Genomic DNA, 18,099 nt, shown 5'->3' with positions numbered 1-18,099 from the left:
AGTCACTGTAATTTCGCTCCCCCTGTCTGAAGCAAACCAAACTGTGGCTATTATTTTAAAACAAACAAAACCTGGATTGATCCAAAAACACTATCTGATGCCATTTCTGTCCCCAGTGGCATTATTTCATACACCATTTCCATCTAGCATATTTCTGCACATTCGTCAAAGGTAGGCAGAAAAGTGGATGATGCACACGTAACCCATGCTGTAATAAAAGGTGACGGACTGTCACTCCTGATAGTGTACGATGTGTTCCACTGTTGCACCAGAGCCGAGGAGGACGCAGAGCTGTCCTGCAATGCCATTCAGATGAGGTGTCAATCTCCTTGGGGGGTGGTCTGCGTGGTGCAACCTGACACATCTTACCATGTTCTATGGCCTTCTGTGAACCATTCTGCACACACCCATTGCATTTCTGAAAGCAGAAATTTCCCAAATGGATGCATCACATTCTCTCATGCCAATAATGTGCCCTCTTTCAAATTCACATATTTGATGGTATGGTTCGAGCATACATCTGCGAGGCATGCCGCATGTCTGCTCAAGTAACACTGATCTATTACCTTCAGTTTATGGTAGCAACGAGAGTCACAGGCACATTTTACCGGCATATTGTGTTGTGCTAAAATACTGATGTTGACCTTGAACCTGCAGGCCAACATGGTTCAAATGCTAATCATTTCTGGAGAACATACTCATGTACAAGTCCTGTGAATGTGAACATCCTATCTCTAATCATTCAAGGCGCCCAGTTTCTTCTGTACATGAGCATAGTTGTTAATGTTGGCCAATTGGTTCACAGTTGTACAGATTTGTATCATACTGAATGGTACTATGATGAAATTACATGATGGGAGATACAGAGAAACTGTAAGCCAACAGCAGACATTCTGGAAGGTATGGAAGGGATATCAAAAGTTTAGCAGGGAACTAATATTGACAGGAATAGAGAATTCAGAGAGGCTAGACATTGCTGTTTCAGATTATTAATGGACTTTGTCCTGTGGCCTGAAAGAGTCCAGATGTTTTTTGATGTCTGTTTCTGTTCAAGTGAATCCGGGATTTTGGTTGGGGACTCGAGAGGTATACCTGTTTGCAAAGAACTGTGTTTCCTGAACTGTGGTGGTTCCAAACATTGCTTTTATTGAGAATATACCACCATTACAAACATTTCCATGTGGTTGAATTGTTAGATCCTTGAGAAATCACTGGGTTTAACTCAACTTGGAATACTCATGCAAGTAGGATTAAAATCAGGCCATATAATTGTGTTGGGAAGTGTGTTCAGACTTTGGAACAATTACAACAGTTTTTGCAACTCGTTAGCAAAAATTTAAGTTTGTCTGGTAAACCGACTGCTGCTGAAGTGATAGTGGTAATTAGTGGCACTGTCAAACTATTGTTATTAAGTAAACAAGAGCAATTTAAACAAGTTTTATGTGTCACCTAGTTTTATTGGTGACATCCAACTCCAGCTACTTTAATTTAATTAGAATACAGCTAACAGGTCTGCTAGTACATTACAAACTTGAGATCATCATAGAGGGATCTATTTTTCTGTAGTGTGTGTCTGGTCTCTAGACAAGATCTGATAAGCCAAATTGAACTAAAAACACAATCACACATTTACATTCTCTCTCAACAGGGAGTCACAACTGTGAAAAGGTGTATAATGGCTGCTGCTGCTTTAGGTCAATGTTGGCTTCTATGTCATGATGACATTGATCCAAAAGTGAAAAAATCTGGTTGGCAATCTGTAGTTTGTTCTCATATGTTTCAAAGAAACTTGGATTGTCATAGAGAATGTTTCACATGGTCATCTAGCTTACTCTGTACTAGTGGGCCAACTGCCTGGTACTGACATGGTGGATGCTTTCCACAATTTTAATCACATTTTCCTCCAAGTCTCGTGTCAGAACGTTTTTCATGCTTTCCTGCTTCCTGAAACTACCCTGTCTCAGACAAACAGTGATACACTGTTGCAAACATTGAATCCTGTGGTTGTTGTTGGTGGGGTTACGTCTCCTGATACAACCTTGCTGCCAGCCGCCTATGGCCATTTGCCTTTCCATAAGTAAACACCATGTCAGCAAGCTCTCGATTCAAATATGGAACCATTTTGTACAGCACTGTATCATATCGACTAGAAGGTGAGTCAGCAAGAGAAGTGAATTGGACACAACATTACCAATTAATATGGAAGGAGAGGGCACTAGGACATGACATATGAGGAACAGAACCACCCTCAAGGAGGAAACCATGCATATTGGAACTGTAGCTGCATGGTATAGCACATATTAGACCGAAGCCTCTGTAACAAAGTATGACTAAATACATGGACTCTAGCATGGAAACCATGCATTTATGGACGTAAGTTCATTAGATATTTTTTGTTCTGTATCCTATCATTGATTAGTACCTAGAGTTTGTACATGGGGGAAAAATAACCCTGTATTTACTTCTGATTAGGTTTTGAGCTACATTAATATAATGACCATTAAATATATCAGCTATTAGAAGCAGATCATTATTTCTCATTTCTGCATTTTAGTGTGAAATTATTACTTGCTTTGTTATGTTTGCCTAGATGATTATTATTTATAATCTTCCACATTGATTTCATTTTTCCCCTTTCTGAATCATAGTATTGTGTCTTTGTTGCTACTATAACATCCATTTACTTTTGCCTACAGTTTCAAAGCAGTTTTCTGCTTTGCATATTTGTGTAGCACTGAGAGACTTTCTGACGATTTTTTCATTCCACTTATTTCTCATACATTTGATTTTTCGTAAATTTTAACTTTAAGAGGGAATGAGATACCATAATAGTATTTATAATTAGACGAGAATGTGTTGAGTTTTATGTCTACAGAAATATTTGTTTTTCCCAATTTACATTCTTTAACATGAAATTAAAGATCTTAATGCTGTCTTCATTAATCAGTCTTCCTCTATATATTTGTCGTTTTTGTATTTCTTGCGAGATTTCTTTAAAATCACTTTAAATACCAACACCTGAAACAGCAGTAGGAAAGCCTATCAGTCCAGCATAAATATTTTATGAAGTGCATCATTATTCATCACATAGCTGCCTGCATCTGTTTGTCTACAAGTTACAGAATGGAGATTATTAGAAGATACTAATAAATAATCTGTTTCTTCCTAGTCAGTGGGCACAGCAGACTTTTTGGTACAGAATTACAACAAAATATAATTTATCTAGTGCCTTGATAAAGAACAATAGGTGGTTGCAAAACTGCTTAACCACTGTCAGTACACTAGTTACTACAAATAGCAGAGTCAAGTGAAAGAAAACTATAAATGTTACAGCTAGATGCAAAGCCACACAATCATCTCCAAGCACATCAGTAATTGCAAATAGTAAATAAAATACATGAGAATGTAATAATAAAGAACTATATGAGGAGTCAATAATAATACAGGGTGTACATAAAGCCCAGGAACACTTTCAATTATTTATTGCACAAGAACTAAACATTGTACCAGAAACACCAAGAAATTAAGAATTTCGCAGCATAAAACAACTCGATATGAGAGAAGCAGTGGTTACATGGCAGTAATGTTATAAAACTCTTTACCACCACACACCGCTAATGCCAAATCAAAAGATAAGTTTAAACAGTCAATTAAACAACTGCTATTAGAAACCACTTCATTTTCAATCAGAGAATTTCTTTCAAATGAAAATAACTGCAGCAAACAGACATAGTACACTAAAAGAAAAATGTACACAGGTATAGAGAAAAAGAAAAAGTAAAATGTGTTAACTTCTTAACAGCATTGTTTTATCTAAAGATTTTGCTTTTCTATGGTATTATTGCTGTTAAATTTTTTTTATGAATGTAAACGAAATGGGATCTAGAATATGTATGTGCTATGTGAATGTATTATACTGTATGTATAAAATGATGGACCCATAGCATAGAATTATTGCAATTAAATGTTCTGTAATTTAGGTACATAGATTATGAATGCTTCATAAAATCTGTTCAGTTTACAGTATCTAAAATTTTGTAACTATGATGTTAATTTCCAGAAATGTAGTGGTTAAAATTTATTAGTTATCTTAGCAAAACTATAGTTAGAATCAGTAAAAGTAATGTATTTTATTGGAAAACTGACAAAGCAAATATGTACTTGGACTTACTCCATAGATGTACATCATAAGCTGCTAAATAAATAAATAAACAGATGTCATACACACTGTAATTTGAAGAGAAACTCTGGAAGTTTTTTTACAAACATTCGATATGCAAACTCTGAGTGACCCAGCAGATGTCAATACAGTAATTGAATTCTTGCCATACCTGTCCCAGCATGGCATCATGGACTGTGACAGTTGCTTCCCATATTCTCTCCCACAGATCTGCTACATCACATGGTAGAGGCGGTACATACACACGATCTTTAATGTGTCCCCACAGAAAAATGTCAAATGGAGTGAGATCTGGTGATTGGGGAGGCCATTTCATGAAACAGCTGTCCCCTTCTTTAGCACGGCCAATCCATAGATGCGGCAGCTCCGTGTTCAAGTACCCACAAACTTCAGGATGAAAATGGGGTGGAGCCCCATCCTGCTGAAAGATTATCAGAGAGTCCGATTGCATTTGAGGCATCAGCCATTGCTGCAACATGTTCCAGTAGGAATATCCCATGATAGTGCCCTCAGCGAAGAAGAATGGCTCGTACAATTTTTGACGTGACAAGGCACAAAAAACATTCACGTTTGAGGAATCATGGTCAAATTCAATGCATTCATGTGGACTCTTTGTACCCCAGATTCAACAGTTATGGCTGTTCACTTTTGCATTAGTGTGAAAAGTGGCTTCGTCACTAAAAATTAAACAATCAACAATGACATCATTCAATTGTTGCAACCGCGAACAAAACTCAAAACATTTGTCTTTGTTGTCGTCATTGACAGCAGAAGAACTAGCCTACAATTTGAATGTTTTCATAGACAGCTCCTGTTGCAGGACTTTCCACACTATTATTGGAGCCATTTTGAGTTCATGGGAGGTATGATGCACCAGTTTTTTTGGACTCCTTATGACTGTCTCTCGTACGCACTCCACATTTACTTCACTCACACTGGTACATCTGCTTCTCTTTGCCAGGCATAGGCAACCCATCATAATGAACTTGTTGTGCCAGTGGTAAATAGCCTTCCTTGTTGGTGGCTTCTTATTGTACCTGGTTCCAAACATCCATTGAACAGCTGCAGCACACTTGTTTTTGTGAAACTCCAAAACACAGAAAGCTTGCTCTATACCTGAAATTTCCACATTTGTGACTAGCACTGACTATTGCCAAATTGCCAAACTACACTTTGGCAGTATACATGAAAAAATGTTTCAGGGTTTCTCTTCAAAACGACATATGTATGATATCTGTACAATGTTTGGTTCTTGTGCAATAAATAACTGAAAGTGTTCCCGGACTTTATGTCACCCTGTATTTATCACTAAGAGCACTGACAGAGTGCTATGCTTTGCATTGAAGATGAAAAGGAAGTGCAGAAATTTTATAACAGGCATCTTGCCCTGAATTTCTGTGAGTTGTAATTTGGCATTAAACATATGTTTGGTTGCTTAGTTTATAGCATAAATACAAAATCACATGAGAAGGAAATAGTATAGATTTTAATAAATAACTTGGACTACCATTTTCAAAACAAAGGTATTTTTTTCTTGCTAAGCTTACCTGGGGGCCATTCATTCATATTTTCATAATATACTTTATATCCTTGTATTAGCCCATTTTGTGAGAAGAGGGGTGGTGGCTGCCAAGTAAGGAATATTACTTGTGGTCCTTTAGCTGCACATTTAATGTCCAGAGGAGCAGCACTTGGTACTGAAAAAATGTCAGGCTTATGAACATATATACTAATAAGGAACCAAAGTACTGCAGAAATGTGACATTCTTTGCTTCCATAGCTGTCTTGAAATATCGTTAAAATACTATGTTTACTCACCATCTTCTAGCGTCTGTGCTATTATCTCTGGTGACATTGGACCTGGGCCTTTTTCATTAAATGCTTGGACAACAACACCATATTTTCTGTACTTCTTAAGGCCACTAAGTACTGTGCTATATGGCCCAGATCCCTTTTCACTGACAGTTGTGTAAGTGTAACTTGTCTGTCTGCTTGAACTGAAATACAAATGCACCAGATATAGATGTTGAAGTCTGTCATTAAAACATTACTGTGCATTTTAAAATCTACCATGGAAAATTAATCTTCAGAATCTGCAAATTCAGTAACTGAAAGGTCCAGTACCTGGATACTTGTGACAGTTACTGTAGACTGCAACTAAAAATATTAAATTTTGAGTGACTTCTTACTGACATCTGAAATTAGTTTTGAAATGATAAGATATAATTCCAGTGTTACTGAGTAGAAGTAGATCTAATTATATTTAATACTTTTAGCATGTTATTGAAATGGGTCTTCAGAGCATTACAGTAATAAACGAAACACTATAAACTGTCTCTCTTTGTGCAGTGAAACAAAAAAAGGAGGAAAATTAGAATTTAACATCCTGTTAATAAGGAAGTCATTACAGATGTAGCACAAACTTAGATTGGAGAGGTAAGAGGTATCACATCAACTGTGTATTTTTAGAAATAACAATCATGTAATTTGTCTTAAGAAATTTTAGGAAACCAGAAGAAACATAAATATGGGATGTCCAATTGAGTATTTGAGCCTTGGTCCTCCTGAATGTGACTGCAGTCTCTTATCAACTTTGCCATCTCACTCAGTTTTGTGCCATGGAATGACTTTAAGCTAAATATGGTCGTGAACATGATAAAGTTTACTGCAGCAACAGTCCATATTATTTGGAATAACCACCATTCACTATATCTGCTATGCAGAACCATTTGGAGTTATTTTTACAATAGTCTATGTACGTATGAGAACTGCTGTTGGATGTGAGTCTCTGCTTCTGGTTATTTTATTACAGTAATAAGCAATCACGATGATCAGGAACTACAACATAATGTAAATGTAAAGTGATCATAACATCCTTCATATGCAGAAATGTTTTCTAAACCAAAAGTAAATTGATAAAAAAAGTGAAGAGCTCATAAGTGTCTTTATTGCATGTAAATATCAGTACCAGTATTAAGTTATGTTTTTGAAACTGGAAGATGGAATGGACAGAAGAGTGAAAAAAATTGCTTAAGTTATTCTTTACCATCAAAACTCTGATTTGACACACACACACACACACACACACACACACACACACACACACACACACACACACACGTGTCCTGTCTGGGGAAAGCCAGTTCAATGATCAGAGGAAGGCAATGGCATAGCACCTCTAACAGGACCATACCTAGTAAGGCACTATGGATTGATCACAACTTAACCTTTGTTATGAATAAATGTTGGACATTTATAGATTCCTAAATACTTTAAATTTAATTTAAAAATGAATTTATTAGTCTTTGAAATTATCCATGTTTCTAATGACCATACTTCATATTTCATAAAAAAAATAAAAATCTACATCTTTTTTTATTAAAAGTGCTATCAGTTTTTAATTACAAATCATTTACCACTCACTGAATCTTTTGTGACAAGAAACGAAGGAAATTTTTCTTTTAGTATGGATATTCCTATTCTTTTAAAATTGTTAAAGGTTATTTATAAAAAGGTCCACTTGCAATAAACAATGGAAAATCTGGGATGGAATAACAATATGAATTAGAATAGACTGCTACTCATTACATAGAGGAGCCATTGAGCAGAGGACAAGCACATATAAAAGTAAGCAATGGGGTGTTTTTTAGCTATCGGACAAAGTCCTTCATCAGATGAAGCAACACACACACACACTTTCATACTTGCTCTTGCACACACGACCACTGTTGTCTTCAGTGCTGTGGCCCCACTAGGGTGAGTAGTGATCTCAGCTGGGATGGGTAGTGGGGGTACTGAAAATGGATGAGGTGGAGAAGGGAAGGGGAGGGACAGCACAGCAGGATTGACGGAAGATGGTGTAATGCTGCTGTGGAAGTGTGACGGGATGCAATGGGGACAAGACTCTGCTGGGCGTAATATCAGGAGGCTGTGCTAGGGAGCAGGGGGAGGGAGAGGGAGAGAAGCAGAGAGGAGGAAATAGGACAATGCACGTGTGCTGGTGGGGTAGAGGGGGTGGGGGGTAGAAGACATGCGTGAGGTTGAAGTGTGAGCAATAAAGAGGATAGAAGCAGGTAGAGAGCAAGGACTAGCAAAGTTTGATGCCAGAAGGATTATGGCAGTAAAGGAAATGTTGCACAGGGAGTTCCCACCTAAACATTGCAGAAGCACTATTGTCAGTAGCAAGAATACAGATGGCACAGCCTGTGAAGCAGTCTTGGAAGTCCACACATCATGTTGTGCATCATGCCTGTAAAGTGGATGTTCCAGCTCTCTTGGCCAGTGGAGGCCATTCATGTGGACAGACAGTTTTTTTGTGATCATGTGCACATAGAATGGCATACAGTAGTTGTAACTAAGTTGTTAGACTTCATGGTTGTTTTCAAAGGTAGCCCTGCATTCAGCGTCCACCCCAAGCACTTGACCTGGCAGGGCACTAGTAGATCTGCTATGTGGTCCACTTGGAATAACATTTCACTATTTATGGACTTTATGATGATGTAACAAAGTGTGCATTTTTCTTGTCCACCATTGGTTCTCCTATGTCTGAACCTGTAAAGGAACTTTTTCCAGATAAGTAACCAAGTGAATTGCATTATACAGATGTAATGCATAAACTAGGTACACATTTTGAGGATAACCTTCCTGTGGTGGTAGCATGCCACTTATAAACATACTTTCAAACAATCTGGACAATCATATACTGAAAGAATTTCCTCCTTGCAAGACTTAGCCCACAGCTGTCAGTTTATACATGGAAATACAAACTGTGCCCTGCCTTATGCAGATTCCACAGTCAGAGACATGCTGCTTGTTCACGCTCTGGACTCAGGGCTCTAGAATGACCTCCTCAGCGTGAGCAACTACTCATTAAATGAATGGTTATCAATGGTGCATGCATTTGCACAAGCTCAAAACTCTGCACAGGCATTTTCATGTGATGATCTGACATGTTTCACATGAGTTTCCAGCATTCTTCCATAGCTGACGGTCATTGGTTGGGTTGTCAAAGCCAGACACCGAGACTTTGGACCACACCTCAGGATGCCCCCTCCCGCCACCTCCTGCTGGTTGTCCACCATCTAGACATCACACTACGCCTTGTGACCCAGGTTCCACTTCATTGGCTGGTCACTCACCACCATGACGTTAGGCGATGCCACAGAACCAGGACTATGACAGGCTGTCTTATCATTTTTGATCCCAGGATAACAAGGCTGAAGCATGTTCACAAAAGCTGTGCCACACCAATCATTCCAGTGTTACAGGAAAACCTGGTGTTTCTATGTGACTCAGCCCCTCAGGCTTGGGAAACTGTTCTTATACTGATGACCTTGAAAATAAGGTGTATCATATTCAGTTATGGAGTTCTAATGGTGATACCACTCTCAGTGTTTGTTCTGCTATATATTCTCTTACACATACTGTGGCTGATGGTAAAACTATTTGTTCTCCTGTTCCATATAAGTGGTCTCAGTTCTCAAATATTTTGGCAATGCACTGTTCACAGATTTGATCATTGATGGACATATTGTTAAATTTCAAATAGATGTTGTGTCTTCCAAGTCTATTAATAATATAGATGCTTAGGCTTTAATCGCTTCGCCACAACTGTTTTCTTGTGGCTCTCCCAATAACTATGATAACCATGAAGTGCCACTTTGTGGTAGTTGTCATATGCACACACATTAGAGTTCAGTTAGCCTGATAGCACAGTTTCTTGTCATGCACTCACTTAAGTCACCTAATACTTTGGGCCTTGATCTTTTCCAGTGTCTGTATTTCTGTGTCCACAATTCAAGTGCCCACATCCAGATCTCAGAGGTGGCTGATGGTGGTGCCCCGCCATCTCCTTCCCCACCTGGACATAAGCCACTGGCACCAGGGTATCAGCTCCTCTTCCACTCCAGTGAGCCCCTTCAGGATACAAATTGGATGGTTATTATGGATGCTTCCATAAGGTATATGTACATCATGTGACAGGACAAATGACAGATGCTCCCTAGCATCCAGGCACTTTGATGACTCTCCTCAGTGGACAGCTCTCCTTGTCTTGTCACTTTGCACAGCAGGATCCTTCATCGTCCAATGTAGCCAACTGCATAGACCTTCACCATGACACCTCAAATGGATGCAACTGCAGCTTTCTCTGTCCACCTCCAGCTCTGATAAAGGGTCCTTCTCCTGTTGCTCTTCGAGCAGACACCTTTCTCCAACTCCACTCTCCTTCCATGCTCTCTTCTTCATTCATTATGCAGTCATGGACTTGTTAAAATATGATGGCTCCTTTCTGCCATTCTGTCTTACATCCACACTGACCATCTTACTGTGATGATTTGTACAACTGATTGGCACATACACACCACTTCACTGCCATGATATATGTCAGTGATGGAGCCTGGTAATAGTTTTATACCAACTACAGTGCTCCATAGAAACCAGTGTACTCTTTTAATGGAATGGGTAACATTTTGCCCATTGAACTTGTTATGTAAATTTTTGTTGAATGGATGTAACATAGTACCTACAATGAGTTTATACTCCTGTTCTTTTATTACTGGAACACTGAAATTTCGAGGATGTACCCATTTATTTTGTTGTTTTAGAACTTCAGGGGGATGTGATCTTCCAGTAGGGTAATTCCCATTGGCACACTTCTTGCTGTATCCAATGGACTCATCAGATACCTCTCTCAATTAGTGCTTGTTACATATGACAGAATGGAATTTGGTCCCATCTGCATTACCAGCAACACCCCTCAACCAACTGTGACAAGAGGTGGAAATAATGAGAAAGATTATCTACAAAAAGATGAAATCCAACATCTCCACAGGTATCTCTATGCACAATTGCAGGTCTACATTGCAGATATGTCCACACTGTAGCTACATATGTTTGTGTAAGATACTGAAACAATTTGGACAAGCTGTTCACTATTGTCTGAATCTGTGAGTATGAAGCTACATAACCTGCACAGCAACAGTTACATGGATAATACATGCTGCTATTGTTCACAGTATGAAATCAAAGAACAAAACTGGCAATTGTGAAATTCAGATACTTTTTAGTCAGAGGCTGGGTTAATAACAGGTGTTGAAATTCAGTAACACTGTGTAATTTCAGAATTCAGAATCAATGTTCAGGGAATGTACATCCCTATCATATGAAAATGCTTTCAGCATCTGGTGCACTAGAGATGGCAGTAGAAAATTTGTTAGAAGGTGGTCAGTCAGCTGAAACTATTTTGTAAATCTAATTTTATCTTATAATAGCAGCCTGAGGTGGTTTTGTGCCAAGGGTTCATTAATTATATGATATTTGTGTCAGTTACATATTATTGCATATAAATAAATTTACAATTCTAATAGCACACACTACACTTCACCTATGTTCTCTGTATCCAATGTAGTAGCCCAAAATGTTTCCATTCCACATGTGTTGCAGAGGAGGTGACCAGGCAACTCTTAGCTGGTCAGAGGCTACAGCTGTCACTGAGAGCCCCTGAGGCTCTCCAGCAGGTGCTTCTCCATCTGTTTGTAGCAAGACAGGCTCACTGTGCTCTCCCAGTCCCAGGTCATTCTCTGCCACTACCCTGAATTGGTACAGTGTTGCTGGCAAGAGCCCACTGACCTCTGCTGTCAGTTCTGAACCTGCTGCTACACTGTGCCAGTTGTCACCTGGTGCTGTGAACAGAAATAAAATGCTAAATTTTATTATGTTATATTATAGTGGAAGTGATTTTAAAAGTAAGTTTAACTGATAAAAATGTGAGAAAGTACAATACACTAGACCATCTATCAAGCTGTGGAGATAAATATGAAAATATGGCAAACATTCTGTAACACACTAGAATCCTAACTTCCAAAAGCTGGATAAAATATTTCGTAATTTAACACATATTTGAAATGTACTCCAAATGTCACGAAATCAAATAGTTGATATTTTTATCAGTTTAACACATCATGTATCAATGACTGTCAACAAAAGATCTGACAAAGAAACTAGTGTCTCCATGAAGAAGAGTATCTGCTATCAAACACATGCTCTTAACCTAAGCCCAATAGAAGGCAGTGAAAGGAAAATGCTAGTACTAAACAGCAGCTGCTTTCAACTGCATACACCTTATGAAATCAATTAAGAACATAAATGCATGCATCTAACTCAATTTTGTAGGAAGAGATCTTACAGCATGTCTTACAAAACATGAATGAGTATGTTTCAAGAGCATGCTCATATTATTCATTTTGATGCTAATACATATAACTAAATTCCAATTTTTTTGAGAAATAATGAAAGTAATATTATTCTTCCTTTTTGCTAGTCTAATGCTAGTAGAGAAAAGTTTACTCTGAACCTGTTTGCTCCTTTCTTGAAATAAAAAATGAAATGATTGTATGGAGTTATATAGGCTGGGAGACCCCATCTGGGGTCGTTTGGCTGCCTCATACCTGTCCTTTATATTTGACACCACATTGGCAACTTGTGTGTCAATGATGATGGACTGATAATGCAAGCTCAAGATGTTTTCTGCAATAATTTACCTAAACATAATATTTACTATGCAAAACTGATTTCATACAATTTTCCATGCCAATTCTTGCCTATATGTTAACTACCCCAGATAATAAAAGCACACGAAAAAATCCTTTTATGTAGACTAATATAATATTTCAGTGGCTTACATGTATTTGGTTTATACTGAGCTATGTACTTCAGAACAGGACTTCTATCATCACTAGGAGCCAACCACGCAATCTTGACTGAGCGACTAGTTGTGTCAACCACGCGCACATCCTGTGGTTTACCTGGAGCATCTAATACAAGATAAATCACTTTATGACAGAAGTTATAAATAAGTAAATTAAAATAAATCAAAGTAGCATAATGCTGTGTATACAATAAAATAAATCACTAAAAGCTCATTTTGCTCATATTAGCAGGAAAATGTGAGATAAAAATTATATATTGTCAAACTTTGCTAACGTAATAAATATTGATAAATGATTTCTTCCACCTTTCTTTTACCAAATTGTAATGGAGTATAGGATATGACAACATAAATGAGTCTGATAAATATATAATAATCCAGCATTTTACCCATTTTGCAACAGAAATCCAAACCTGAGCAAGTTGCTTTCAGGGTATCAAAACAAACTTTTACCCTCATCACCAGAGGACACATTTTCTTTGGTGTCACATTCTTCTGTATAATATATCATGATAATCTATTGCTTGCAGCCATGTAGTATCTCAAATAACTAAGTAAATAGTACTACCAGTGCTGCAGCCAGAGAGACAACAGTGAGTCTGCACGGCACTTCCTCCCACCACCACACAGAGTCCAGAACCTAAACAGACCCAAAACACTGTCATGAAACTTTCCTTCAATAGCCTTAGCCGTGCATAAGTATCAGTCCTTTCCAAAGGCCTCACCACTCCCAAATTCAATCATGAAGGACTTGTTAAAGACCGTCTCTTCTTCTCGCAGTCCCTACAGCGGGAACACTTTTTTTGACACCACCCATACCAATCAGACTCAACCAAAGACCAAAGTTGAACGCTGATTGACAAAGTTCACTCTTTCATCAAACCATGATCCACCTTCACTGCCCTCAAATCATTCTATTAACTTTCCAGAATTTCGTAACCTCAAACCTTGCCTCACCATCATTCCCCAAATCCCTCAACATGCAAACCACCCTTACATCCACAGAAAGATCTGCAATCCACCACCTAAAAACTGATTCCAGCCTTATAATCCTATCTGCTGACAAGGTTCCACAACTGTTGCTCTGAACCACAAGGATTACTTGGCTGAAGGACTCCTCCAGCTGTCAGATTCATCCACCTACAAACCCTGACACAATGAACCCATTCCAGAAATCTAGCAGAATCTCCAGCCTCTACTTCAATCCTTAGTCCTATCCCAGAACCTCTCCCCAGAGCCTCTCCCTAGAGCCCATCTCTCTCCTCACCCCTACCATTTTCCACACTCCTACCTTCTACACGCTTCCTAAAGTCCATTAACCCCATCACCCAGGATACCCCACTGTGGTCAGTTACTGTGCCCCACTGAGAGAATCTCTGAGCTCGTAGACCAATACTTTCAGCCTATTACCCACAAAAAACCTTCCTACACAAAACATACCAACCATTTCCTCCACTGACTCTCCACAGTTCCTGTCCCTTTACCACACAGGGACCTGCTCATCACTAATGATGCCACCTCTCTTTACACTAACATCCCTAATGTCCATGGCCTTACTGCTACTGAACACTACCTTTCCCAATGCCAGTGGATTCAAAATCAACCACCTCCTTCCTAGTCACCATTACCAATTATATCCTCACTCACAGTTACTTCTCCTTTGAAGGCATTACCTACAAACAAATCTGGTTTACGGCTGTGGGCACCATCCTATGCCAACCTATTCATGAACCATCTACAGGAATTTTTCCTAAACACGTAGAATCCCAAAGCCCTCACCTGGTTTAGATTCATTAATGACATCTTCGTGATCTGGATCATGGGTGAGGATACCCTATCCATATTCCTTTAGAACATCAACATCTTCTCCCTCATTTGCTTTGCCTGATCCTTCTCAATCCATCAAGTCATCTTCCTCAATGTTGACCTCCACCTCACAGAAGGCTATATCAGTACCTCTGTCCATAACAAACCAACCAACCACCAGCAATACCTCCACTTTGACAGCTGCCACCAGTTCCATACCAAGAAGTCCCATACATACAGCCTAGCCACCCATGGCCATCACATCTGTAGTGGAGCAATCTCTCTCAAAATAAACCAAGGGTCTCACTGAGGACTTCACGGATTATAACCCCCCCCTCCCCCAACTTTGTACAAAAACAGATCTCCTGTGTCTTATCTTCTTTCCAGTCACCCAACACCTCCCAAAGCCCCCCCCCCCCCCCCCAAAAATCCAGCCACAAAGGACCATTCCCCTTGTGACTCACTACCACCCAGGACTGGTGCAACTGAATTATATTTTCCGCCAGGGCTTTGACTATCTCTCATCGTGGCCTGAAAAGCGAAATTTCCTGCCCATTGTCCTTCCTACTCCTCCCACAGTGGTATTCAATTGCCCACCGAATCTATCCAATATTCTTGTCCATTCCTACACAACTCCTGCTCCCAACCCCTTGTCTCACAGCTCACATACCTGTAATAGAACTAGATGCAAGACCTGTCCCATCCATCCTCCCACAACCACCTACTCCAGTCCTGTCACAAACATCACCTATCCCACGAAAGGCAGGGCTATCTGTGAAGCCAGTCATGTGATCTACAAACCAAGCTGCAACCACTGTGGTGCAATCTATGTGGACATGACAGCTAACAAGCTGTCTGTCAGCATGAATGGCCACCAACAAATTGCGGCCAAGAAACAACTGCAATACCCTGTTGCTGAGCACGCCACCCAACACAACGTCCTTCACTTCAATGGCAGCTTCACAAGCTGTGCCATGTGGATTCTTCCCACTCCCACCAGCTTTTATGAGTGTGCAGGTGGGAACACTCCCAGCGATATATCTGATGTTCCTGTAAACATCCTGGTCTCAACCTTCATTAGTCATTGGCCTTGCCCATCTAGACCCTTCCCTGTTCCCATTCCAGCTCTACAGCACTACTCTACCAACACACCCTGTCTTTTTACTTCTTTCTTTTTATGCTAATCCTGCTCCCTATCCCCCACTCTCCACCTAACCTCCCAGCTGCACCTACCTGCCCCCTCTCCACCTCATCCCTGTATGCTCCCAGCAGCACTTCACCATCCCCCACCCCTTCCTTGCTACTCCTCCCCTTCCCTGCCTCAGCCTCGTCCTTACTTAAACCCAGTTGCATCTCCCATAATGTCCTGCTACTCGCAGTCTGGCTCCAGATGCCAGAGACTGTGGCCATGTGTGTGTGCACTGCGTTTCCGTGTGTGCATGTGTGTATGTTACTTAACTTTGACAAAGGGCTTGTTGGCCAAAAGCAATTGTGTGACAGTCTTTTTGTCATGCCTTTTTGTGACTCTGCATTTTCACTATATGGTGCATAGCAACTAACCTTTTCATCATATTGTTACATTCCATCCTGTATTTTCCACTGTTTGAACTGATAGTTGCATCCATAACATATCTATTCCATTATTACCTCTCACCTTCACCTGAAAGTGTAGACTCAAGTGAGAGTCCCATAGATTTCTTATGTATATATACATTTAATGTGTACACCCCTGTAGCATGGAAAAACTGCACCCCTTTATATGTTTAGAGATGATTATTGTACCTCATTTTCTTTTTAGAGATGTAAATTGTATGTAAATGTTACCTCCACCTAATAATGCTGGGATCAAAATCTTTTACTTCATGTCCTCCGTGTATGGATATAAATTGTATGTATGTGTCTCATGTAACATATGGATTATATTTGCCTATCCTGAGAGAGTGAACTCTTTATGAATGCCCATTTCAGCTTTGTTAGTGGGGAGAGGTATCTGGCCCAGACACAATAGCTAGATGATCACGTACATTTGTACAACTCTGTATATTTGTGTTATCTCCCCTCAAAATATTGCTTTCAGCATTCTAGTATGTTAATTTGTTGTTAAACTCCCTGTAGTAGGTAAATTTCATTCCAGTAAATGGACCATTTGTATGCCAATGAATTAAAATTATTTTCTCTCCTTTCATACCCAAAGTGCCTACATCTTAACAGTCAGCTAATATGAAATTTGCTAGCAGTAGAGGTGAGAAGTGAGCTATTTCCCATTGTGGCATACATACTAACACATATATGTATTACATATACCTATGAATGAATTACTACAACAATTTATTATTAATACTTAAAATATATACCAATTAACATTAGGTAATATGTTCTGCAGCTGTTTGATTTAAAACTTTAATAATAAACCCACATTAATGTTAACACTAAAGATTTACAAAAAAAAAAAAAAAAAAAAAAAAAAAAAAAAAAATCTCACCCTGAACTTGAAGGTGAACTGTGCGCTCAGCCCTTCCATATTTATTCTGAGCAATACAGATAAATATTCCGCTGTCACCTTTATCTGTACTTGAGATGTGAAGTTCAGATAGAAACCCTCCTTTCACCACGCTTTCCTTCACTTCATACCTGCAGAAACATTCTATATGAATGCTAGGTCCAGTAAAAGATAAGTCATGAATAAGAAAAAACAGTGCACTAACACTAACTAAAAATCTAAAACATAGACAATTGTCAACAGTAAAAGACATGTATTGTAAGATATTACAAAATAATCAACATTTGTAGGTAGTAAGATTAAACAATTCAATTTCACTTTGAGTAAAAATAATTTCAAGTACTAGTCCTGAAGCAACAAATATTGGTAGCTTATATATTGACACTACAAAGGTCTTCAAGTTTTGACTCTTATGTGCAAGTAAAGAATGTGTAGTGACAATTTGACGTTTGAGCCAGACTGGAACTCCAACATGGATTTCCTGCTTACAACAAGCAACATGGATTTCCTGCTTATCATAAGTAGTCACTTCCAGGCCTGACTCAAACTTTCACTGGTATTGATATTTCTGCCAATGATCTTTGGCCACTACTCAGGGTATGTAGGAATACACAGCTGGGGGAATGGAGTTGGTGGAGGACCATGGCTAATCCTGCCATGAGGAAAAAGTATGAAATGAAGTAAATATACTGAAATGAAATGATTTGAGTGATGGGAATGAAAATCAGTGGAATGTTTACAGAATGAGATTTTCACTATCCAGTGGAGTTTGTGCTGATCAAAATCAGTGGAATCTTGTCATACAGCTATGTTGAACCTGCAATGTAAGGAATGTACCATAAAAGAACCTCTATTGTTTGGAAATCAAAAGTGGAAATATCAGTTACCATGAAACTTTGAGTCAAT

At 39.1% G+C, this 18,099-nt stretch overlaps 1 protein-coding gene across 1 annotated transcript in view; it reads right to left on the bottom strand.

The window, feature by feature from the left end:
• The window catches only part of LOC126297767 (Down syndrome cell adhesion molecule-like protein Dscam2), a 1,507,668-nt gene that overhangs the window by 108,890 nt on the left and 1,380,679 nt on the right, over window positions 1-18,099 (bottom strand). The window contains exons 15-19 of the mRNA XM_049988942.1: window positions 17,176-17,324; window positions 12,862-12,993; window positions 11,565-11,862; window positions 5,999-6,177; window positions 5,728-5,877 (exon numbers count right to left, since the gene is read on the bottom strand). Of these exons, the coding sequence (XP_049844899.1) occupies window positions 5,728-5,877; window positions 5,999-6,177; window positions 11,565-11,862; window positions 12,862-12,993; window positions 17,176-17,324 (908 nt within the window). The remainder of the gene's footprint in view (window positions 1-5,727; window positions 5,878-5,998; window positions 6,178-11,564; window positions 11,863-12,861; window positions 12,994-17,175; window positions 17,325-18,099) is intronic.

This window comes from Schistocerca gregaria, chromosome X (genome assembly GCF_023897955.1).
Source record: "Schistocerca gregaria isolate iqSchGreg1 chromosome X, iqSchGreg1.2, whole genome shotgun sequence".
NCBI lineage: Eukaryota > Metazoa > Arthropoda > Insecta > Orthoptera > Acrididae > Schistocerca > Schistocerca gregaria.
This window is presented reverse-complemented; position numbering and strand designations above follow the sequence as displayed.